The 26,365-nt window shown below is 38.2% G+C and overlaps 1 protein-coding gene across 2 annotated transcripts in view; it reads left to right on the top strand.

Moving 5' to 3' along the window:
- Nucleotides 1-26,365, top strand: part of FNIP1 (folliculin interacting protein 1) — a 159,969-nt gene that overhangs the window by 57,584 nt on the left and 76,020 nt on the right. For both annotated transcript variants that reach the window (XM_003259927.2, XM_003259926.2), the window contains exons 3-6: nt 7,958-8,092; nt 19,420-19,520; nt 19,775-19,849; nt 22,159-22,247. In XM_003259927.2, the coding sequence (XP_003259975.2) occupies nt 7,958-8,092; nt 19,420-19,520; nt 19,775-19,849; nt 22,159-22,247 (400 nt within the window). The remainder of the gene's footprint in view (nt 1-7,957; nt 8,093-19,419; nt 19,521-19,774; nt 19,850-22,158; nt 22,248-26,365) is intronic.

Genomic DNA, 26,365 nt, shown 5'->3' with positions numbered 1-26,365 from the left:
AAAGAAAAAATAAGGGAGTTCCTATATATCTGTGGAGTGGAAAAGGTATTTCTAGGCTGGGTGCAGTGGCTCACGCCTGTAAACCCAGCACTTTGGGAGGCCAAGATGGGTGAATCACTTGAGGCCAGGTGTTTGAGACCAGTCTGGCCAACATAGGAAGACCCCGTGTCTACAGAAAACATAAAAATTAGCTGGGTGTTGTGCTGAGTGTCTGTAGTCCCAGCTACTGGGAGACTGAGGCAGAAGAATCACTTGAGCCCAGGAAGTGGAGGTTGCAATGAGCCAGGATCACGCCACTGCACTCTAGCCTAAGTGACAAAGCAAGACCCTCTCCCCACCGGCCAAAAAAAAAAAAAGGCTAGATGCAGTGGCTCATGCCTGTAATCCCACATTTTGGGAGGCTGAAAGGCTGAGGAGGGTGGATCACATGAGGTCAGGAGTTCAAGACCAGCCTGGCCAACATGGTGAAACCCCGTCTCTACTAAAAAAAAAGTACAAAAATTAGCCAGATGTGGTGACACGCGCCTGTAGTTTCATCTACTAGGGAGGCTGAGACAACGAGAATTGCTTGATCCCAGGAGGCGGCAGCTACAGTGAGCCAAGATTGCAGTCATGCCAGTGCACTCCAGCCTGGGCAACAGAGTGAGACTCTGTCTCAAGCAAAGATATTTCTAGCTATGAGTTAAAATTCAGAAGCCATAAAGTAAAAGATTGACAAATTTGACAGCCATTTTTTTAAACTTGCATGATAAAACAAACAGAAAACAACACCATAAGGAAAGTTAAAAGACAAATGGCAACCTGAGAAAACACTTTGGCAATTTAAAATGCCAAGTGTTAATATAAAGAGTTCCTAGAAATCAAGAACCACTCAGTAGATAATTGAGTGAAGGACAAAAGCAGAGCGTTGATATACAAATTGCTTTGACATGTTTAATAAAATCTTACATTTATAAGATCCTCTCCCTTATCCATAATTAAGAAAATGAAAATCAAAACTATACTGAAGCTGGGCGTGGTGACACATGCCTGTAGTCTCAGCTACTCAGGAGGCTGAGGTGGGAGGATCACTTGAGCTCAGGAATTTGAGGCCAGCCTGGGCAATATGGTGAGAACTCATCTCTTAAAAAAACAGCAAAAAAACCTATACTGAGATTTCAGGTCTTTCCTTTTCTAATGACAAAAACTAATGCCTGCTGATCGGAGGTGGAACAGTTTCATCCTGAAACCATACCCCCATTACCCTGCCCCAGTCTGCGGAAAAATTGTCTTGCATGAAACTGGTGCCTGGTGCCAAAAAGATTGGCAACCGCTGTTAAGCACTAGAGAATACAGGTGAATAAAAAAAGACATAGTCCTTTTCCTCATGGAACTAACAATCTAACAGGAGAAAGAGACATTTAACAGATAATTACACAAACATGTGTAATGAAATGTGTATTTCAGGTATGTCTAATAAAAGTAATAATGATAGCAGCAGCTAACTCACGTTAGCACTTACTGCCTTTAAATGTAAAGAGTAAATATATGTAAAACAGAAGAGTACTACCATTATTATTCCAATTTATAGATGAAGAGGCTAAAGGATGACAAAGTTTAAGTGAATTGCAATGAAAGGACTTCATTTAGTCTAGGGAGATCAAGAAAGTGATATTTTAAGCTTAGACCGTGGGGGGAAAAATGCGTAAGACTTAAGGTGAAAGAGGAAGCACTTGAGAGAGCTGGAAAGACATTCCAGGCTGAGGTAACCGTGTATGTCCAATCTCTGAAACAAGGCAGTTTGCTAGAGGAAGAAAAGGGACATACTTCAGTTCCAGGACTAAAGCATAAAAACATGCCTAAAAGTGTGTACAAAAGGATGCACATACACACACATACTGTTCTCTCATCAGCTCCTCAGCTGTTGTTTCTCTACTCCTTCCTATCTTGAAGTTGTGGCTTTTCTGAAACCAAACATCAACAACTACAGTGGCAGATGGTCCTGTAATGAGGGGACAAGGCGCAGTCAACAACAATCCCTCATGTAAGCACAGGACTTCTATAAGCAGGAATTGTAGGAAAAAGGGTTCAATTTCTTATTATTTTACTTAGTTATCTCAGAGAAGTGATGCCGTACTTTATATCTAGCGCACAAAAACAAATACCTTCAAATTATGCAAAAAAAGTTATAAACGTTACTGAAAAATACAGCTGGCTTTCTATAACTAGGTTATAATTTTTATTAACTTTTTGAAACAATCACAAATAAGTTGCAAGTTCAATACAAAGAACTTTTGCTTTTCTGAACCAAATGAGAGTAAACACCTACTTGATATCCCATCAACTTTGAATACTTCAATTTGTATTTCCTAAAAACATGAACATTCTTCTACATAACCACAATACAGCAAAAATTCAGGAAATCATTGATAATCCTGGGATCCCATTAAAACTTGGCAAGTTGTCAAAATAACATCCTACAGAACAAAAGGATCCATTTGAAAATCTTGCATTGCATTTATTTGTTGTATCTCTTTAGAGATCTCTCGCATGCACAGTTCACAATAGGATTCAAACTCCTATGAGGATCTAATGCTGAGGCTGATGTGACAGGAGGTGGAGTGCAGGCGGTAATGCTCACTTGCCCACTGCTCACCTCCTGCCGTGTGGTCTGGTTCCTAGCAGGCTATGGACTGGTACTGGTCTGTAGCCACCGTCTGGCTTAGAACACGTACTACTTAAATACTTCTGTTGACTGATGAAATGGTGGATTGTGACAGTGGATAAGTCAAGCCAACTGGATTTTGTCTATAAGTAGATAACAGATTTACTAGCTCTTGTAACCTTGGTGAAGTTATTTAACCTGTTTGAGCTTCACGTTTCTCATCTGTAAAATAGCATTAATAATATCTACCATGCTTAGTATTAGAGAAAATGTATATTAAGGCCTGGCATTTTGTTGGTGATCAATAAGTAATAAGGTTATTAAGATGTGGCGAAGGATGCCAATAGTAAAAATACCCATATTTTTATCAAGTGTTGAAACATACATGGAAATATCTAGTGAAGTCCCTGACTTCAGTTATGTTAGCCCCTCATTTTAACTGTTTTCTAAGAACAGTTATAACTAGGTTGAATGCGGTGGCTCACACCTGTAATCCCAGCCAAGGATTACTTTGGGAGGCCAAGGTGGGAGGACACTTTAGCCCAGGAGTTTGACACCAGCCTGGGCAACATAATGAGACCTCATCTCTACAAAAAGTAAAATTAGCTGGATGTGGTGGCATACGCCTGTAGTCCCAGCTCTGTGGAGATAGCTAGGATATTATAACCATTATATATAATATGTATTATATATGTGTGTATATAAAATACACATACACACACACACACACACATTCCCTTAAGTGTTGTTAGGTAGGGTTTTTCTTCCCATTAAACAAATAACAAATTAAGATTTAAAGAGGTCAATTAACTTGCTCAAGAATCCACGTTTTGAACTCATATCTAGTTCTTTTATTTACATATATATATTATTATACTTTAAGTTCTAGGGTACATGTGCACAATGTGCAGGTTTGTTACATATGTATACATGTGCCATGCTGGTGTGCTACACCCATTAACTTGTCATTTACATTAGGTATATCTCCTAATGCTATCCCTCCCCCCTCCCGCCACCCCACAACAGGCCCTGGTGTGTGATGTTCCCCTTCCTGTGTCCAAGTGATTCTCATTGTTCAATTCCTACATGTGGTGTTTGGTTTTTTGTCCTTGCGATAGTTTGCTGAGAATGATGGTTTCCAGCTTCATCCATGTCCCTACAAAGGACATGAACTCATCCTTTTTTATGGCTGCATAGTATTCCATGGTGTATATGTGCCACATTTTCTTAATCCACTCTATCATTGATGGACATTTGGGTTGGTTCCAAGTCTTTGCTATTGTGAGTAGTGCTGCAATAAACATACCTGTGCATGTGTCTTTATAGCAGCATGATTTATATTTCTTTGGGCATATATCCAGTAATGGGATAGCTGGGTCAAATGGTACCTCTAGTTCTAGATCCCTGAGGAGTCACCACACTGATTTCCACAATGGTTGAACTAGTTTACAGTCCCACCAACAGTGTAAAAGCATTCCTATTTCTCCACATCCTCTCCAGCCCTGTTGTTTCCTGACTTTTTAATGATGGCCATTCTAACTGGTGTGAGATGGTATCTCCTTGTGGTTTTGATTTGCATTTCTCTGATGACCAGTGATGATGAGCATTTTTTCTTGTGTCTTTTGGCTGCATAAATGTCTTCTTTTGAGAAGTGTCTGTTCATGTCCTTTGCCCACTTGTTGATGGGGTTGTTTGTTTTTTTCTTGTAAATTTGTTTGAGTTCATTGTAGATTCTGGATATTAGCCCTTTGTCAGATGAGTAGATTGCAAAAATGTTCTCCCATTCTGTAGGTTGTCTGTTCACTCTGATGGTAGTTTCTTTTGCTATGCAAAAGCTCCTTAGTTTAATTAGATTCCATTTGTCAATTTTGGCTTTTGTTGCCATTGCTTTTGGTGATTTAGACATGATTAAAAGAACTAGAGAAGCAAGAGCAAACACATTCAAAAGCCAGCAGAAGGCAAGAAATAACTAAGATCAGAGCAGAACTGAAGGAGATAGAGACACAAAAAACCCTTCAAAAAAATCAATGAATCCAGGAGCTGGTTTTTGGAAAAGATCAACAAAATTGATGGACTGCTAGCAAGACTAATAAAGAAGAAAAGAGAGAAGAATCAAATAGACGTAATAAAAAATGATAAAGGGGATATCACCACCGATCCCACAGTGATACAGACTACCATCAGAGAATACTATAAACATCTCTATGCAAATAAACTAGAAAATCTAGAGGAAATGGATAAATTCCTCGACACATACACCCTCCCAAGACTAAACCAGGAAGAAGTTGAATCTCTGAATAGACCAGTAACAGGCTCTGAAATTGAGGCAATAATTAATAGCTTACCAACCAAAAAAAGTCCAGGACCAGACTGATTCACAGCCGAATTCTACCAGAGGTACAAGGAGGAGCTGGTACCATTCCTTCTGAAACTATTCCAATCAATAGAAAAAGAGGGAATCCTCCCTAACTCATTTTATGAGGCCAGCATCATCCTGATACCAAAGCCTGGCAGAGACACAACAAAAAAAGAGAATTTTAGACCAATATCCTTGATGAACATCGATGCAAAAATCCTCAATAAAATACTGGCAAACCGAATCCAGCAGCACATCAAAAAGCTTATCCACCATGATCAAGTGGGCTTCATCCCTGGGATGCAAGGCTGGTTCGACATATGCAAATCAATAAATGTAATCCAGCATATAAACAGAACCAAAGACAAAAACCACATGATTATCTCAATAGATGCAGAAAAGGCCTTCGACAAACTTCAACAGCCCTTCATGCTAAAAACTCTCAATAAATTAGGTATTGATGGGATGTATCTCAAAATAATAAGAGCTATCTATGACAGACCCACAGCCAATATCATAGTGAATGGGCAAAAACTGGAAGCATTCCCTTTGAAAACTTGCACAAGACAGGGATGCCCTCTCTCACCACTCCTATTCAACATAGTGTTGGAAGTCCTGGCCAGGGCAATCAGGCAGGAGAAAGAAATAAAGGGTATTCAGTTAGGAAAAGAGGAAGTTAAATTGTTCCTGTTTGCAGATGACATGATTGTATATCTAGAAAACTCCATTGTCTCAGCCCAAAACCTCCTTCAGCTGATAGGCAACTTCAGCAAAGTCTCAGGATACAAAATCAATGTGCAAAAATCACAAGAATTCTTATACACCAATAACAGACAAACAGAGAGCCAAATCATGAGTGAACTCCCATTCACAGTTGCTTCAAAGAGAATAAAATACCCAGGAATCCAGCTTACAAGGGACGTGAAGGACCTCTTCAAGGAGAACTACAAACCACTGCTCAACGAAATAAAAGAGGACACAAACAAATGGAAGAACCTTCCATGCTGATGGATAGGAGGAATCAATATCGTGAAAATGGCCATACTGCCCGAGGTAATTTATAGATTCAGTGCCATCCCCATTAAGCTACCAATGACTTTCTTCACAGAATTGGAAAAAAGTACTTTAAAGTTCATATGGAACCAAAAAAGAGCCCACATTGCCAAGTCCATCCTAAGCCAAAAGAACAAAGCTGGAGGCATCATGCTACCTGATTTCAATCTATACTACAAGGCTACAGTAACCAAAACAGCATGGTACTGGTACCAAAACAGAGATATAGACCAATGGAACAGAACAGAGCCATCAGAAATAATACCACACATCTACAACTATCTGATCTTTGACAAATCTGACAAAAACAAGCAATGGGGAAAAGATTCCCTATATAACAAGTGGTGCTGGGAAAACTGGCTAGCCATATGTAGAAAGCTGAAACTGGATCCCTTCCTTACACCTTATACAAAAATTAATTCAAGATGGATTAAAGACTTAAATGTTAGACCTAAAACCATAAAAACCCTAGAAGAAAACTTATGCAGCACCATTCAGGACATAGGCATGGGCAAGGACCTCATGTTGAACTCATATCCAGTTCTAAAGCTTCTATTCTTTTTACTTTAAATTTTTGGTTAGAGATAACTGGAGACTAGTCCATGTAATGTTTAACAACGCCTTTGGTGATGTTCGTAACTAGAAAACAATCTGTCTTCAGTAAATGTGACTTTAGTCAGATTATTTGTTCTAAAAACCTACCTGAGGTTTGTTAAATGGAAGAATGAATATATTGGTAACTGTGCTAAAGCACTGGAATACTTTTAGGAATATCACAGATGTTGGTGGATTGTAACTTTGGTAGTTGTGAGCAGTGAAAGATGTAGAGAAGCTGTTGGGGAGGAAAAAGAGAAAGAGGAATAAAAACAAAGAAATACATTTTTCTTCCACACCAGACTGCACAATCATCTGGTCCTAAGTTCATTCTCTCATTAAAATTTTATTTATTACATGACTGTATTCTCATTTTGAAAGAATAAACATATGTATTTATGTATAGTTAAATCTAAAAGTCTCATTTGCATTTCTCCTTTCATCCCTGAATTTCTCCTCAGAAAAATAGGTTATTTTTTATAACAATGTTACTTACATTAACTTGGGTTTATTATTATATTTAAATGAATGAATAAGTGTTTTTTTACATGGTCTCAGTTTTAATTTCTAATATGGGAAAATATTAATATAACCCATGTACACAAAAGACTCTTGGGATCCTCAATAACTTATAAGAACATTAAGGGTTCTTTTGTTCATTTGCTTTTTGTTTTCTTTTGTTTTTTTTTTTTTTTTTGAGACAGAGTCTCTGTCACCCATGCTGGACTGCAGTGGTGCGATCTCAGCTCACTGCAACCTTCGCTTCCCAGGTTCAAAAGACTCTTGTGCCTCAGCCTCCCAAGTAGCTGGGATTACAGGCATGTGCCACCATGCCGAGCTTATTTTTGTCTTTTTAGTAGAGACATGGTTTCTCCCTGTTGGGCTGGTCTTGAACTCCTGGTCTCAAGTGATCCGCCTGCCTCAGCCTCCCAAAGTGCTGGAATTACAGGTGTGAGCCACCAAGCCCAGCCCATAAAGGGGTTTTGAGATCAAATAATTTGAAAACTAATGCAATATATTATTACATCGGTATCAATGAACATCATATAGGCCATGGTAATCTAGAAAATTCTCAGGATATAATAATGTTGGCCAGAAATACAAACCCCACAAATTTTAATATAGTTATGAGACAAAGAATAGAAAATAGTAGTGGAGAAAATATAGCAAAATTCAAATAGCCATATTAATGTTTTATTATTTTGAGTTATTTCATTCTTGAATTTTCCAAAGGTTTTTATACTTTGATGAAATTTGTATATGGTAAAAAATCTGTTAAAATCTGAGTGGAAATATTATCTGTATTTCAGAAACTCTGCAGTGATGCTCAAGTTAAAGTATTTGGGAAATGCTGCCAACTGAAACCTGGAGGAGACAGTTCTTCCTCTTTAGATAGTTCTGTGACTTCATCTTCTGATATAAAAGACCAGTGTCTTAAGTACCAGGTAAGATCATTGATGTCATTTATTTATTCATTCATTTGTAAATATTTTTGAACATCATCCAGCGGACTGTGGAAATATAATAGCAATTAGTCCTTATCTTCCTAGAGCTTGCATTGAAGCTGGAGAGACAGATAAATAAGTATGTTTATGAACTTTGATAAATCTTAGAATAGGAGAAGTAGAGAGATATAGGCATAGGTTGCACGAGTATTTTCTCCTTATATTTCTCAATTCAGATTTATTGGGTTATCAGAATAATTTCTTATTTTACATACTTTTTTATTATTAAAATATGAAGATAAACATACTAATACGTTTTCAGTTGTATGAAATTAAAGTATGATTGGAAGTATACATAATACATAGTTTTATTTTTCAAAAGTAATGTGACTTCTTGTAAAATATGGAATTAAACATATTAGTAAGTATAATACATAGGAACTTCTCTCTAAATGTATTACATTTTATATAAGATCAGTATTTGGTCTCATGATCAGCAAGTGTCATCTGATGTAAATTTATTTGTGTCATCCAAGTTTGCATTAATCACAAGTATTTTATATTTACGCAGTATCAAAATAGAATCTTGGCTTTTTAATTACTCGTAATGAGTTTGTTGTGTTTTGATGGAAATTGATCTTTATACCTAATAAATGGGACAAGCTATGTGAAAAGAGTCTGAAATTACTAAACTCCAGTTGGATTTACTACACAGTTCCCCCTGCCTTCTTCTATTCCACCTCCCCTTTAAGCATGACACCTTAGCAAATCCATAATAGTCCTGTGCCATACAACACCATCATGACTTACATCATTTTGCACAACTTTGAAAGTTTTGTGATTTTTAAAAAATTAGCCACGTGGGCTGGGCATGGTGGCTGATGCCTGTAATCCCAGCATTTTGGGAGGCCGAGGTGGGCGGATCACCTGAGGTCGGGAGTTCGAGACCAGCCTGACCAACATGGAGAAACCCCATCTCTACTAAAAATGTAAAATTAGGCATGGTGGCACATGCCTGTAATCCCAGCTACTCAGGAGGCTGGGGCAGGAGAATCGCTTGAACCCGACAGGTGGATGTTGCGGTGAGCCAAGATTGCGCCATTGCACTACAGCCTGGGCAACAAGAGCAAAACTCTGTCTCAAAAAAAAAACAACAAAAAAAACCCCAATAACAACAACAACAAAAAAACAAAAAATAAAAATTAGCTGTGTGTGGTGGTGTGAGCCTGTATTCCCAGCTACTCAGGAGGCTGAGGTGGGAGGATTGCTTTAGACCAGAAGTTCTAGGATGTGGTGAGTTATGATCATGCCATAGCAACCCAGCCTGGGTGACAGAGTGAGACCTTGTCTCAAAAAAAAAAATATGTATATAGGGTGGCTGACAAGATGGCCAAATAGGAACAGCTCCGGTCTGTAGCTCCCAAGGAGATCAGCACAGAAGGCAGGTGATTTCTCCATTTCCAACTGAGTGTAAACAAAGCTGCTGGGAAGTTAGAACTGGGCAGAGCTCACTGCAGCTCAGCAAAGCTGCTGTAGCCAGACTGCCTCTCTAGGTTCCTCCTCTCTGGGCAGGGCAGCTCTGCAAGAAAGGCTGCATCCCCAGTCAGGGGCTTATAGATAAAACTCCCATCTCCCTGGGACAGAGCACCTGGAGGAGGGGGTGGCTATAGTCACAGCCTCAGCAGACTTAAATGTTCCTGCCTGTTGGCTCTGAAGAGAACAGTGGATCTCCCAGCACAGCATTCAAGCTCTGGTAAGGGACAGACTACCTCCTTAAGTGGGTCCCTGACCCCTATGACTCCTCACTGGGAGATACTTCCCAGCAGGGGTCAACAGATATCACATACAGGAGAGCTCCAGCTGGCATCCGGCAGGTGCTCCTCTGGAATGAAGCTTCCAGAGGAAGGGACAGGCAGGAATCTTTGCTGTTCTGCAGACTCCACTGGTGATACTCAGGCAAACAGGGTCTGGAGTGGAACACCAGCAACACCAGCAGCCCTGCAGCAGAGGGGCCTGACTGGTAGAAGGAAAACTAACAAACAGAAAGGAATAGCATCAACATCAACAAAAAAGACATTCACATGAAAACCCCATCCAAAGGTCACCAGCATCAAAGACCAAAGATAGATAAATCCACGAAGATGAGGAAAAACGAGCATAAAAGGCTGAAAATTCCAAACACCGGAATGCCTCTCCTCCTCCAAAGGATCACAACACCTTGCCAGCAAGGGAACAGAACTGGATGGAGGATGAGTTTGACAAGTTGACAGAAGTAGGCTTCAGAAGATAGGTAATAACAAACTCCCGTGAGCTAAAGGAGCATGTGCTAACCCAATGCATGGAAGCTAAGAACCTGGAAAAAAGGTTAGATGAATTGCTAACTGGAATAACCAGTTTAAAGAAGAACATGAATGACCTGATGGAGCTGAAAAACACAGCACGAGAACTTCATGAAGCATACACAAGCATCAGTAGCTGAATCAATCAAGCAGAAGAAAGGATATCAGAGATTGAAGATCAACTTAATGAAATAAAGCGTGAAGACAAAATTAGAGAATAAAGAATGAAAAGGAACAAAGCCTCCAAGAAATATGGGACTATGTGAAAAGACCAAACCTACGTTTGATTGGTGTACCTAAAAGTGACAGGGAGAATGGAAACAAGTTGGAAAACACTCTTAAGGATATTATCCAGGAGAACTTTCCCAACCTAGCAAGACAGACTAACATTAAAATTCAGGAAATACAGAGAACACAACAAAGATACTGCTCGAGAAGAGCAACCCCAAGACACGTAATTGTCAGATGCACCAAGGTTGAAATGAAGGAAAACATGTTAAGGGCAGCTGGAGAGAAACACTGGGTTATACACAAAGGGAAGCCCATCAGACTAACAGTGGATCTCTCTGCAGAAACTCTAAAGCCAGAAGAGAGTGGGGGGCCAATATTCAACATTCTTAAAGAAAAGAATTTTCAACCCGGAATTTCATACCCAGCCAAATTAAGCTTCATAAGCGAAGGAGAAATAAAATCCTTCCCAGAGAAGCAAATGCTGAGAGACTTGGTCACTACCAGGCCTGCCTTACAAGAGCTCCTGAAGGAAGCACTAAATATGGAAAGGAAAAAATGGTACCAGCCACTGCAAAAACATACGAAATTGTAAACACTGTTGACACTAAGAAGAAACAGCATCAACAAATGGGCAAAATAACCAGCTAGCATCATAATGACAGGATCAAATTCACACATAACAATATTACCCTTAAATATAAATGGGCTAAATGGCCCCATTAAAAGACACAGACTGGCAAATTGGATAACAAGTCAAGACCCATCAGTGTGCTGTATTCAGGAGACCCATCTCATGTGCAAAGACACACATAGGCTCAAAATACAAGGATAAAGGAATATTTACCAAGCAAATGGAAAGCAAAAAAAAGCAGGGATTGCAATCCTAGTCTCTGATAAAACTGACTTTAAACCAGCAAAGATATAAAAAAAAACAAAAAGACAAAGAAGGGCATTACATAATGGTAAAGGGATCAGTGCAACAATAGGGATCAATGCAACAAGAGCTAACTACTGTAAATATATATGCACCCAATACAAGAGCACTCAGATTCATAAAGCAAGTTCTTAGGGACCTACAAAGAAACTGAGACTCCCACACAATAATAGTGGGAGACTTTAACACCCCACTGTCAATATTAGACTGATCAACAAGGCAGAAAATTAACAAGGATGTTCAGGACTTGAACTCAGCTCTGGACCAAGCAGACCTAATAGACATCTACAGAACTCTCCACCCCAAATAAATAATATACATTCTTCTCAGCAACACATCACACTTATTCTAAAATTGACCACCTAATTGGAAGTAAAACAGTCCTCAGCAAATGCAAAAAATGGAAATCATAACAAACAGTCTGTCAGACCAAAGTGCAATCAAATTAGAACTCAGGATTAAGAAACTCACTCAAACTGCACAATTACTTAGAAACTGAACAACCTGCTCCTGAATGACTACTGGGTAAATAACAAACCGAAGGCAGAAATAAATAAGTTTGAACAAAGACACACCATACCAGAATCTCTGGGACACAGCTAAAGCAGTGTTTAGAGGGAAATTTATAGCACTAAATGCCCACAGGAGAAAGCGGGAAAGATCTAAAATTGACACCCTACTAACGTCATAATTAAAAGAACTAGAGAAGCAAAAGGAAACAAATTCAAAAGCTAGCAGAAGACAAGAAATAACTAAGATCAGAGCAGAACTGAAGGAGATAGAGACACAGGAAACCCTTCAAAAAATCAATGAATCCAGGAGCTGGTTTTTTGAAAAGATTAACAAAATAGATAGACCACTAGCCAGTCTAATAAAGAAGAAAAGAGAGAAGAATCAAATAAACACACTAAGAAATGATAAAGGGTATATCACCACTGATCCCACAGAAATACAAACTACCATCATAGAATACAATAAGCACCTCTACACAAATAAACTAGAAAATCTAGAAGAAATGAATAAATTCCTCGACACATACATCCTCCCAAGACTAAACCAGGAAGAAGTCAAATCCCCAAATAGACCAATAGCAAGTTCTGAAATCAAGGCAGTAATTAATGGCCTACCAACCAAAAAAAGTCTAGGACCAGACTGATTCACAGCCGAATTCTACCAGAGGTACAAAGAGGAGTTGGTGCCATTCCTTCTGAAACTATTCCAATCAATAGAAAAAGAGGAAATCCTCCCTAACTCATTTTATGAGGCCAACATCATCCTGATACCAAAACCTGGCAGAGACACAACAAAAAAAGAAAATTTCAGGCCAGTATCCCTGATGAACATCAATGGGAAAATCCTCAATGAAATACTGGCAAACCGAATCCAGCAGCACACCAAAAAGCCTGTCCACCACGATCAATTCGCCTTCATGCCTGGGATGCAAGACTGGTTCAACATAGGCAAATCAATAAATGTAATCCATCACATGAACAGAACCAGTGACAAAAATCACATGATTATCTCAGATGCAGAAAAGGCCTTCGATAAAATTCAACACTCTATCATGCTAAAAACTCTCAAGAAACTAGGTATTGATGGAACATATCTCAAAATAATAAGAGCTATTTATGACAAACCCATACCCAGTATCATCCCGAATGGGCAAACACTGGAAGCATTCCCTTTGAAAACCAGCCCAACATAAGTATATCCTCTCTCACCACTCCTATTCAACATAGTATTGGAAGTTCTGGCCAGGGCAATCAGGCAAGAGAAGGAAATAAAGGGTATTCAAATAGGAAGAGAGGAAGTCAATTGTCCCTGTTTGCAGATGACATGATTGTATATTTAGAAAACCCCATTGTCTCAGGCCAAAATCTCCTTAAGCTGTTAAGCAACTTCAGCAAAGTCTCAGGATACAAAATCAATGTGCAGAAATCACAAGCATTCCTATACACCAATAATAGACAAACAGCCAAATCATGAGTGAACTCCCATTCACAATTGCTTCAAAGAGATTAAAATACCTAGGAATCCAACTTACAAGGGATGTGAAGGACCTCTTCAAGGAGAACTACAAACCACTGCTCAAGGAAAAAGAGAGGATACAAACAAATGGAAAAACATTTCATGCTTATGGATAGGAAGAATCAGTATCGTGAAAGTGGCTATCATGCCTATAGTAATTTATAGATTCAATGCTATCCCCATCAGTCTACCATTGACTTTCTTCACAGAGTTAGAAAAAACTAGTTTAAATTTCATATGGTACCAAAAAAGCCCATATAGCCAAGAAAATCCTAAGCAAAAAGAACAAAGCTGGAGGCATCACACTACCTGACTTCAAACTATACCACAAGGCTACAGTAAGCAAAACAGCATGGTACTGGTACCAAAACAGATACATAGACCAATGGAACACAACAGAGGCCTCAGAAATAACGCCACACATCAACAACCATCTGATCTTGAACAAACCTGACAAAAACAAGCAATGGGGAAAGGATTCCCTATTTAATAAATGGTGTTGGGAAAACTGGCTAGCCATATGCAGAAAACTGAAACTGGATCCCTTCCTTACACCTTATACAAAAATTAACTCAAGATGGATTAAAGACTTAAACGTAAGACCTAAAACCATAAAAACCTAGAAGAAAACCTAGGCAATACCATTCAGGACATAGGCATGGGCAAAGACTTTATGACTAAAACAGCAAAAGCAATGGCAACAAAAGCCAAAATTGACAAATGGGATCTAATGAAAGAGCTTCTTCACAGCAAAAGGAACTATCATCAGAGTCAACAGGCAACCTGCAGAATGGGAGAAAACTTTTAAAATCTATCTATCTGACAAGGGGCTAATATCCATAATCTACAAGGAACTTAAACAAATTTGCAAGAAACAAACAACCCCGTCAAAAAGTAGGTGAAGGATACAGACAGACACTTATCAAAAGAAGACATTTATGTGGCTAACAAACATGAAAAAAAAAGCTCATTATCACTGGTAATCAGAGAAATGCAAATCAAAACCATAGTGAGATAAGCATCTCACACCAGTTAGAATGGTGATCATTAAAAAGTCAGGAAACAACAGATGCTGGAGAGGATGTGGAGAAATAGGAATGCTTTTACATTGTTGGTGAGAGTGTAAATTAGTTCATCCATTATGGAAGACATTGTGGCAATTCCTCAAGGCGCTAGATCCAGAAATACCATTTGACCCAGCAATCCCATTACTGGGTATGTACCCAAAGGATTATAAATCATTCTAGTATAAAGAGACATGGATACGTATCTTTATTGCAGCACTATTCACAATAGCAAAGACTTGGAACTAACCCAAATGTCCATCAGTGATAGACTGGATAAAGAAAATGTGGCACATATACACTATGGAATACTGTGCAGCCATAAAAAAGGATGAGTTCATGTACTTTGCAGGGACATGGATGAAGCTGGAAACCATCATTCTCATTAAAATAACACAAGAACAGAAAACCAACACTGCGTGTTCTCACTCATAAGTGGGAGTTGAACAGTGAAAACACATGGACACAGGGAGGGAAACATCACACACCGGGGCCTGTTGGGGTATGGGGGGCTAGGGGAGGGATAGCATTAGGAAAAATACCTAATGTAGATGACAGGTTGATGGATGCAGCAAACCACCATGGCACATTTATACCTGTGTAACAAACCTGCACATTCTGCACATGTATCCCAGAACTAAGAAGCATAGTAATAATTTTTTAAAAATGTATATAATTTCAGGTAAGTGGAACATTGTCTTTGAGTTACACAGAGTTTAACAGATTATTAGCTTCCAGGAATGAGTACTTAGAATAGACCTTTCAAGGTCTAAAAATGCCTTTATAAGGCATTTTTAAAAAGACAATAATGATAATAGCATCCTTTTAATTACAAGCTTCATTGTAGATTATGTCACATTAAAATACATAGCTTGCCAGTCACATTCATGGTAACTATTTAGTATATGTTAGAACAGACAAAGAGAACCTTAGTAGTAAACTATATGGTGTCATAAAATTTACATAGCAATTTATTAACATTTTTACTGTATTTTGCTTTCTGGGGATTATTTTATTTGTATAATAGTAAAATCTATAAATGCCTTGGTATTTAAATTTGTATAGCTTGCTTAATACAAGAAATAATAAATTCAGTCAAAATAACAATGGAGTTAGACACATTATGGTAAAAATGAGCTTATAAGGGAAGGCTGCCATGTCTGTCATTAGCCAGAAGTAATTTAGGTTGCCAGGTAATACTGGCATTGATTTTTTAAAAAGCTATTTTATCATTAAAAAAATTATTCTACTCCTTTTCTGAAATGTTGTTCTCAGTACGCAGGCCTCTATGTCTTGAAATAAAAATAGTTGATCTTAACCAAATCTCAAGAATAAATTACTTGCTTTCTATATTGGTAACCTAGGTATGACAGAAATGACTTTTTTCTTAAAAATCAACTTTGTGGGCTGGGCGAGGTGGCTCACACCTGTAATCCCAGCACTTTGGGAGGCCAAGGTAGGTGGATCATGAGGTCAAGAGATCGTTATCATCCTGGCCAAAATGGTGAAACCCTTTCTCTACTAAAAATACAAAAATTAATTGGGCGTGGTGGCACGCACCTGTAGTCCCAGCTACTCGGGAGGCTGAGGCAGGAGAATTGCTTGAACCTGGGAGGTGGAGGTTGCAGTGAGCCAAGATCGTGCCATTGCACTCCAGCCTGGGTGACAAGAGCAAGACTCCATCTCAAAAAAATATGAAACTGATTATAAAAATAGCCACGTGTAAAAAAAAAAAGTGTTGCTACTTGAAGGTGTCTTTTTAAAGAAAGGTACAAATATTTAAACATATGGATTATCTTAACCCTAATAATAGGACAATTAAGATAGGTAGTAAACAGATAAAGGAGTAAAAGAGTCACATGATAAAATAAAAAACCGTGTGCAGCTGTATATCCTGGTCTCCAGTTGTAAAATGGGGATTCTCTTCACTTTATGGTTATTATAATTTTCCTGTTTTAGAAACCATTTATTTTTTGATTTTATATAATTGCATCAGTTAAGAATGGTGTTGGGACACTCTCTAAACAGTGGCTTAAACAAATTAGGGATTGTGTTCCTAACATGATAACCCTAAAAGGGTACTATCTAGGTATGATACTGGGCTTCAAGATACCCTCAGAGACCATGGTTCCCTTATCTTTCTACTTAGAGTTAGTGTGTACTTGTTGCCTTGTTATAATATGACATCTCCATCTGTAGTGACTTCCATTTACATCTTACTGACCAGGACTGTGTCAAATGTGTATAAATGAATAGTTCTGAAAATTGCTACTTCAACCATAACACTAATCTTTTAAGTATAAAAATTATTCTAAATCTCCTACCTTCAAGTGAGGCTGTGAAATGAAATTTTTTTCAGTTGTGCACATTACTGCCCTAAAACAAACTGGACTTCAAAAAATGAGGAAGAATTAGAGAGTAGATACTTGGTAGGTAAATAGTGATATTTGCCATGATATCTAAATAGTAACCAAATTGATAAGCTCAATCTTTAACTGTTGTCTGACTCCTGTGAAGACAAAGAATAATGAGAGAGAATAACTTTTTAATCAGGAAGTTCTTTGGAAACAAGACATTCTAATGTTTCAAGGAAGTCTTGCTCTGTCGCCCAGGCTGTAGTGCAATGGCGCGATCTCCACTCACTACAACCTGTGCCTTCTGGGCTCAAGCGATTCCCCTGCCTCAGCTTCCCGAGTAGCTGGGATTACAGGCGTGCACCACCACGCCCAACTAATTTTTTGTATTTTTAGCAGAGATGGGGTTTCACCATGTTGGCCAGGCTGATCTCGAACTCCTGACCTTGTGATCCTCTCGCCTCAGCCTCCCAAAATGCTGGGATTACAAGTGTGATCCACTGCGCCTAGCCTCAAGGAAGTCTTTAAAAAAAAAAATTGTGATAAGAACACGAGATCTACCCTCTTAGATTTTTAACTGTACAATGAATTGTTGTCTATATGTACAGTGTTACACTGTAGATTTCTAGAACTTATTCACATTGCTTGACTGAAATTTAATGCCATTGATTAGTAACTCCCCATTTCTCCCTTGCCCCAGCCCCTGGTAACTACCATTCTACACTTTGATTCTGTAAATTTGGCTATTTTAAATACCTCATATGAGTGGAGTATTTATCTTATCATGCAGTATTTATCTTTTTGTGACTGGCTTATTTCATTTAGCCTAGCGTCCTTAGGATTCATCTGTGTTGTTGCATGTTGCAGAATTTTTTTCTTTTTAAAAACTGAATAGCGTTTCATTCTATGTATTTATTATATTTCATTTATCCATTCATCTGTCAATGGACATTTAGGGTTATTTTCACATCTTGGCTATTGTGAATTGTGCTGTAATGAATATAGGAGTGCTAACATCTGTTTGAGATCCTGATTTTAATTATTTTGGAAAAATGCCCAGAATTGGAATTGCCAGATCACATGGTAGTTCTATTTTTAATTTTTGGAGGACTTGCCGTGTTGTTTTCCATAAGTACAATACCATTTTGCATTCCTACAACAATGTGCGAGGGCTCCAGTTTTCCCACATCGTCACCACTTGTTGTCTTTGCTTTTTTGATTATGGCCAACCTGACAGGTTTTGTGGTTTTAATTTACATTTCTCTGATTAGAAATGTTGAGCATTTTTCCTGTATCAGTTGGTCATTTGTATGAATTGTTTGGAGAAATGTTTATTCAAGACCTTAATTGCGTTATTAGTTTTTACTATAGAGTTTTAGGGGTTTCTGGTACATTTTGAAGCTGAATCCCTTATCACATACATGGTTTGGAAGTATTTTTTCCCATTCCATATTTTATCTTTTCACCCTCTTGATTATTTTCTTTGCTGTGCAGAAACATTTTAGTTTGGTGTAGTCCCACTTGTCTGTTTTTGCTGTTGCTACCTGTGCTTTGGGTGTCATATCTGTGAAATTTTTGTGAAGACCAATGTCATCACGCTTTTCTCCTATTTTCTTCTGGGAGTTTTACAGTTTCAGGTCATACATGCAAGCCTTTAATCCATTTTGAGTTGATTTTTGTGCGTGATATAGGACACCAGTTTTATTCTTTCTCATGTGGATATCCAGTTTTCCTAGAAGCATTTGTTAAGGAGACTATCCTGTCCCCACTGTGTATTCTTAGCACCCTTCTTGAAGATCAGTTGACTGTATACATGTAGGTTTATTTCTGGGCTCTTTGTTCTGTTCCATTGGTCTATATGTCTGTCTTAATGTCAGTACCTTACTGTTTTCACTACTGTAGCTTTGTAGTATAATTTGAAATCAGGAAGTGTAGTGCCCACCAGCTTTGTTCTTTTTCAAGGTTGATTTGGCTCATTGTGGTCTTCTGTGGTTTCATGTGAATTTTAATATGTTTTTCTGTTTTTGTAAAAAATGCCATTAGGATTTTCATAGGCATAGTATTGAAACTAGATCACAGATATGTCTTTACAGAAATACAAAATAGATATAAATTGCCCCATTTATGGATGCTTCTTTTATACAACAGGAGTAGTAAAAATTATTCTGCATATTCTTTGAATTTCACTTATTATCTATCCTGGAGAAACACTGCATATGCATAAGATGTGGTTAAGAATGCCTACTTGTGCATTATTGGTAATAGCAAAAATCTGGCAGTGACCAACTATATAAAAGAATTTTTAATAAGAATCAACATATGAAATAGTCATAAGCTTTTAATTAACACAGTTTGTTAATGTGTGGTTATTGTTTAGGGTTCTCGGTGCTCTTCTGATGCCAATATGCTTGGAGAGATGATGTTTGGCTCAGTAGCAATGAGCTACAAAGGATCCACCTTAAAAATTCATCAGATTCGGTGAGAAGTTTTCTGATTTTTTTCAACGAGTCCCATTTTTAGATATTTGGGTTTTTTTACGGAGAATTTTATTGATCTTCACTCAGATTGAGCTTCTCATACTCCATTTAAAATGTTCTATGGTTTTAATGCTACTTCATGGCTTTTGCAGCTATGCTGTGAAACCTCTGTGACTTACACATTTTTATTTATAATAAATCCAAAAGGTCATTATATTTTAGTTTTGGTCTCTCTCTTTCTCTTTTTCTTCATAGTTCCCCTCCACAGCTCATGCTCAGCAAAGTGTTTACTGCTCGGACTGGCAGCAGTATTTGCGGGAGTCTCAATACGTAAGTGCTTATGGATACAGGGGGAAATGTATTACTTTAGATGTGCGAAGTATGAAAACTAACAAACTGCTTTTAGGACTGCAGCGCAAGTTCAGATTTTCTATCTTTCCTTAAGTTTAAAAGTTCATGGAGGCCAGATTTCACTCTCAATTGAGTTTAGTTGAGAAACATAAGATGTGGTTTCTGTTTCTGTGAATTGCTAGAAGCAGTATCTGGAGGTAGAATGTTGAATGGATTTCCGTCTTAGGGCAACATGCTGATTTTCAGTTTTGCGGTACCACGGGGAGTTACCTGAGTTACCACAATCTGTAGGGTTAGTGCTCTTCAATTTTCAAATCCGCTACGAAATTAACCCTACAGACAGGAATGACCTAGGTCAGCCATATTGATATTACACATAATATATACACTATATAATGATAACCACCAGGGTATTACAAGCTATTAATGCAAAGATTGGAATAGTGAAGCTGAAACAAAGGCAGGCCTGGTGGCAGGATCATGGGCCATGTGCCAGAACCTAGTAAATTACTGGGGCTAAAGTTAGGCAGTAGAAGACCCCAGAGAGAGATTTTGCAGGTGCCATATCAGAGCAAGACTCATTGGCTAGTCAGAGCCCCTGGGGGTAACCCAAGGTCAAAGGCAGCAAGGAAACTACTCCAGACTACAGAAATTCTGTAGAGCCACCATTAACTGTTAATGCCTTAAAAAGACCTGTTTGGAAGAGTTTTATTAGCTAAGTTTCTAATACCTGTAACTCTTTGGAAGGAAAGTGGGAGGTAGTCTTTTTTTTTTTTTTTGAGATGGAGCCTCACTGTGTCACCAGGCCGGAGTGCAGTGGCGCGATCTCAGCTAACTGCAACCTCTGCCTCCCGGGTTCAAGCGATTCTCCTGACTCAGGCTCCAGAGTAGGTGGGACTACAGGTGCAGGCCACCACGCCCGGCTAATTTTTTTTTTTGTATTTTTACTAGAGACGGGGTTTCACTATGTTGGCCGGACTGGTTTCGAACTCCTGACCTCAAATGATTCGCCCGCCTCAGCCTCCCAAAGTGCTGGGATTACAGGCGTGAGCCACCACGCCCGGCCGTGGGAGGTATCCTTTAAAATATTATGGATACCTTAAAAAATCTTGAAGCCAAAAATACTGATTTTTAAAAGTAGAAATTAGAGATCTACTAAAGTAGAAATTAAAGATTCCATGTTGGAATCACTGATGTTAGCCACAATCACCTGAGTTTTTTCACCTTTTCTAAGTTCTGATAATTCCTAAAATCTCTAGAAAGGATATTTTGCACTAAAAGCATAAAGTACTTTTATTTTTGTTATCCTGAGTCACTAAAAGAAGTGATATAGGTTATTTGTAATATATTAGACTAAAGATAGTTTTTGGATATATTTGCCTAATGATTTATTCTCCTCTTCTTCCTCCTAGCTTCCACCTCTCCCTAACAGATAATTAGAAAATATTTTTAGGTCTAAAATATGAGGGGAAACTTTGTTTGTAATCTAAATCAGGTTCAGCAACTTCTACTTTAAAGATCCAGATAGTAAATATTTTTGGTGCAAAGACTTGGAACCAACCCAAATGTCCAACAGTGATAGACTGGATTAAGAAAATGTGGCACATATACACCATGGAATACTATGCAGCCACAAAAAATGATGAGTTCATGTCCTTTGTAGGGACATGGATGAAGCTGGAAACCATCATTCTCAGCAAACTATCACAAGGACAAAAAACCAAACACCGCATATTCTCACTCATAGGTGGGAACTGAACAATGAGAACACATGGACACAAGAAGGGGGACATCACACACCGGGGCCTGTTGTGGGGTCGGGGGAGCGGGGAGGGATAGCATTAGGAGATATACCTAATGTAAATGACGAGTTAATGAGTGCAGCACACCCACATGGCACATGGATACATATGTAACAAACCTGCACATTGTGCACATGTACCCTAAAACTTAATAATAATAAAAAATATTTTTGGCTTTGTGAGCCAGACAATGGGTTATAGTTTCTCAACTCTGCTGTTGCAGCATCAAAGCATTCATACACAGTATATAAATGAATGGGCATGGCTGTGTTCCAATAAAACTTTATTTACAAAAAGAGGCAGCAGACTAGATCTGGCACTCCAGGCTGTAGTTTACCAACCTCTGATTTAAATGATTATGTTAGTTAATTTGTAATGCTAATAGGAAGAAACTGTTTTTGCACTTAAAGTCTCATCAGGATGTACAAAGAATTGCCCTTAAACCATAAAATGATTTTGGAATTAATCTTTTTCTCACCCTCATAGGCTACAAGATAGTCTTGAATTCATCAATCAGGACAATAATACATTAAAGGCTGATAACACAGTTATTAATGGACTGCTTGGAAATATAGGTAAATGGTTCCTTTGATTTTATAAGTTTAAAAAATATTAACAGTGTAACAAGTGTTTTTTGAAGTTATTCCTTAATAATGCAGATCTGTCATGATAACAAAGAATTTCAAATACTGTAAGTGGAAGAGGCGTTTAAATTGCCAGTATATATAACATTTATTTGGAAAACATATTTTTCATATATTTGAACACAGTATTTTGTATCTGATAAAGAGTACTGCTGTAGATATATCTAATTTGTCTTCATTGTTTTTCATTGTTAAATTTGATGCTTCTTTGAAAGGTGTCAGTGATAAGAAAAGCCCTTAGTAGTTCTTTTGGCTATTTCAGCTGAGGAAGACTATTACACCTTCTTCCTTCTCCCTTCCATAACCATAAAAGTCATTTTAAAATGATGCTTGTTTTTGTGACCTGTAACTCAGATGAGCAGGTGTTCAAATTTGATGTTTCTTTAAAGATTTATTAGAATAACAATTTATGTAGTACTTTGGTTAGTTGATTGTTGTTATTTAAGTACTACATTTTAAAGTGACAGACTTTCTAAAATTTCCGGTCATTTCTTCTAGACAGCTTAACTGAACTGCTGCTGTATTGCGATATTTCTGGTGCATAAGAAGCTATATAGTAGCCAAGAGAATAGGATAGCGATTAGAATAGTATTAATATTTCTCTCATTTTCTGTTTAGTAAGAATTTTTATTTATAATTAATTTTAATAAATATTTATTATATATTAGTAGAAAACAGTTTTTTCTTCCAACTTGAACTGTATGGCATCCTATTATTTATTTTTTATAATTTGTGTTTATTCAAATGAGCAGTCACTTATGAAACACCTAGTACTGTGGGCTAGTCACAGTGTTAGGCATATACTTTATAATGTGTGTGTGTTACGGAAAAATAGAAGTTCTGCGTTTTCTTAACTCGCTTGATTACTTCATTGATTTTAATAAAGGAAAAATGTGACAAAGAAATAATGAAATCTTTTTACTTTATAATTTGATACTTTTCAAAGCTCAAGGGGCTTGTTGAAAATTGAAAGTAATTATGGGGTTTTTTTGTTTGTTTTTGTTTTTTGAGATGGAATCTCACTGTGTCACCCAGGCTGGAGTGCGGTGGTGTAATCTTAGCTTACTGCAACCTCCGCCTCGCGGATTCAAGCGATCCTCCTGCCTCAACCTCCCAGGTAGCTGGGACTGCAGGCACGTGCAATCACACCCGGCTAATTGTTGTATTTTTAGTAGAGACAGGGTTTTGCTGTGTTGGCCAGGCTGGTCTTGAACTCCTGACCACAGGTGATCCACCCACCTCAGCCTCCCAAAGTCCTGGGATTACAGATGTGAGCCACCATGCCCGAGCCAAAAGGAATTCATTTTAATAACACAAATCCATTATTACTTATAAAGGTAAATTATACTGTTGAGGTTAGATATACTTGTCTTCTCTTTTAATATAGAGTAGAAAATCCATTTTACATCCTACTGACTTTAAATAATGAGCAACATTTACTTACACTCTTTTAATTGTGAATCAAGGATTTTTTTGTGTGTGTCTACCATTTCTTATTTTCTTTCAATTTCCAATCAGTCAGTCAATCAATCGATAAGTATGTGGTGAGCACCTGTAATAGGCCAAGCACTCTGCTAGGCCTTGAAGATACAGTGGTGAACCAGACACAGTTCCTGCCTCAGTGAATTTATAGTTAGTGGAAGTCAGAAAAGTAATACAACAATTACAGTATACTATAGTAAATTCTTAGAGTTAAAAGCAGGGTGTGATTAAAATAAGGAGAAGCACTCAATTCAGTCCTGGAGAGTCAAGGAAGGCTTCCTTGAGGACATGAGGCTTAAGCCTGAAGGATTAGCCAGATGGTTAGGGAAAGAAATGTTCTATGAAGAAGCAATAGTACGTACACAGACCTAGGGGCAGGAGATCATAGAGTATGGAAAGAATGTGAATAAATCAGTATGTGTGGAGCACAGAGTAGGGATAAAGTAAATGAAAAAGAAAGAATGGAGCAAAAGCTAGATCACAAAACACACTGTAGGCCACACTGAGGAATTTAGAGTTAATGCTTGGTGTAGTGTAGTTGGGCACCAGTGCAGGTGTGTTGGTTCGGGTCCTATACCTGTTTTTTTTAACAGGTGCGAAAGACAGGATTAAACATGCAACAATTGTATTAGGGGAAATGACTATGTAAAGGAAAATGAGGAAAATGCTGGGAAAGCTGAGAGACCCATCGAATTGTGATTTAAGTCTGACCATGAACGAAGGAGAGAGGGATAGAATGTTGACTGGAAGTGTCTCAGCCCGCTGTACGGTTCAAGGGAGGTTTGGCAAGGCCCTGGGAAGTATTTGAGTCAAAGTTAGTTGTCAGAAGTGTCCCATGTCTCCCCAAAATGGGCCTGCCTTAGTATACCTATTGTGTTCAGCCATTGGCTGGGAGCAGCCTATCAGCTATGTGTCCTTGCACAAATGTGGCAATGGATTTCAGCAGGTGTTCTTAATCAACATACTCTTTATAGTTGGAGATCTTTGAAATATATTCTCGAGGCCACCACAGAGGAATTTTCAGAATATAGCAACACAAATTACATTTGTATGTGTAGAAGAATATTCTAACTGCAGTAGGAATGGATTCAGATAAGTGGGATTGAGAAAAGGCCCATATTAGAAGGCTGCTCATGGTACTCCAAATGACAGATAATGGTACCTACAGTAAATTAGTGTCAGTGGGGATGGTTGTTGAGAAATTTGCTAAGGGACATAGAGTGGACCAGATTAGCTAATTAAATAGAAGAGGTGAGGCAAAAGGAAGAGTCAAGTTTGGCACGTTGCTGGCTGTTTAATTACATGGATATTGGTGCTATTCACTAAGGGAAATAGAAGAAATCAGAATTGATGATTTTAGGTTTAGGCATGTTCAGTTGGAAGTACCGGAATATCCAAGTGAAGAAATTCATTGTTGTTAGCTAGTTAGATAGGTGTATTGTAGGGTATTCTCTTTAACATAAAAATGGATGAATGTTTAATAATTTAAAAATAATAGAAGTTGACCAGTTAGTTGTATCTTCTGTGGATTTGAGAATCATCAGGACATAAATTATAATTGAAAGCACGGGAATGGAGGATGACCTAGGAAATGTAAAGAATGAGAAGGAAAGATTGTTGAAGATGGAACCCTGGGGAATGCTGGCTTTAAGAAGGGGTACGAGGCCGGGCGCGGTGGCTCGTGCCTGTAATCCCAGCACTTTGGGAGGCCGAGGCGGGCAGATCACGAGGCCGGGAGATCGACACCATCCTGGCTAACACGGTGAAACCCCATCTCTACTAAAAATACAAAAGAAAATTAGCCGGGCATGGTGGCGGGCGCCTGTAGTCCCAGCTACTCGAGGCTGAGGCAGGAGAATAGCGTGAACCTGGGAGGCGGAGCTTGCAGTGAGCCAAGATCGCACCACTGCACTCCAGCCAGAGCGAGACTCCCTCTCAAAAAGCGGTAGGAGAAGAGAAGCACACAGACTAAGACTGAGGGGGAAAAATACAGAGAGTGTGTTACATGGGAAAAAAGTTTACAGTGTAATATAATCAGCATCAATTACTGCTATAAGGTAATATAAAATAATATGGACTAAATTAAGCAACAGGAAGGCTTTTGGTGGCCTAGATGAGCAGTTTCAGTGGGGAGAATAGACGTCAGAATTGGGACGACTCAGAGTTTAGACTTTTGTCCAAGATGCAAGCAGTCGTTCTCAAACTTTTTGGTTTTAGGATCCCTTTACACACTTAGAAATTATTGAGGACTGCAGAGAACTTTTGTTTATGTGGATTACAACTGTTGATAAATACTTTATTAGAAATTACAACAAAAAATTGAAGAATATTTAGTAAATCCTTGAAAAATTACACTAATACCCCCTTTCATGTTATTACAGGCCTCCAAAAAATTAGTAAGAAGAGTGGCATTGTTTTATAGTTTTACAAGTCTCCTTAATTTCTGGTTGAGGATACAGCTAAATTCTCTTATCTGCGTCTGTATTCAGTCTTTTGTGATATGTTATTTTCGTTGAAGTGTATCAAGAAAATCCTATCTCACACAGATATGTAGTTGGAAAATGGAG

Source organism: Nomascus leucogenys, chromosome 2, assembly GCF_006542625.1.
Source record: "Nomascus leucogenys isolate Asia chromosome 2, Asia_NLE_v1, whole genome shotgun sequence".
NCBI classification, from domain to species: Eukaryota; Metazoa; Chordata; class Mammalia; order Primates; family Hylobatidae; genus Nomascus; species Nomascus leucogenys.
The sequence above is the reverse complement of the archived record's forward strand: the minus strand, read 5'-3'. Positions and strand labels throughout refer to the sequence as shown.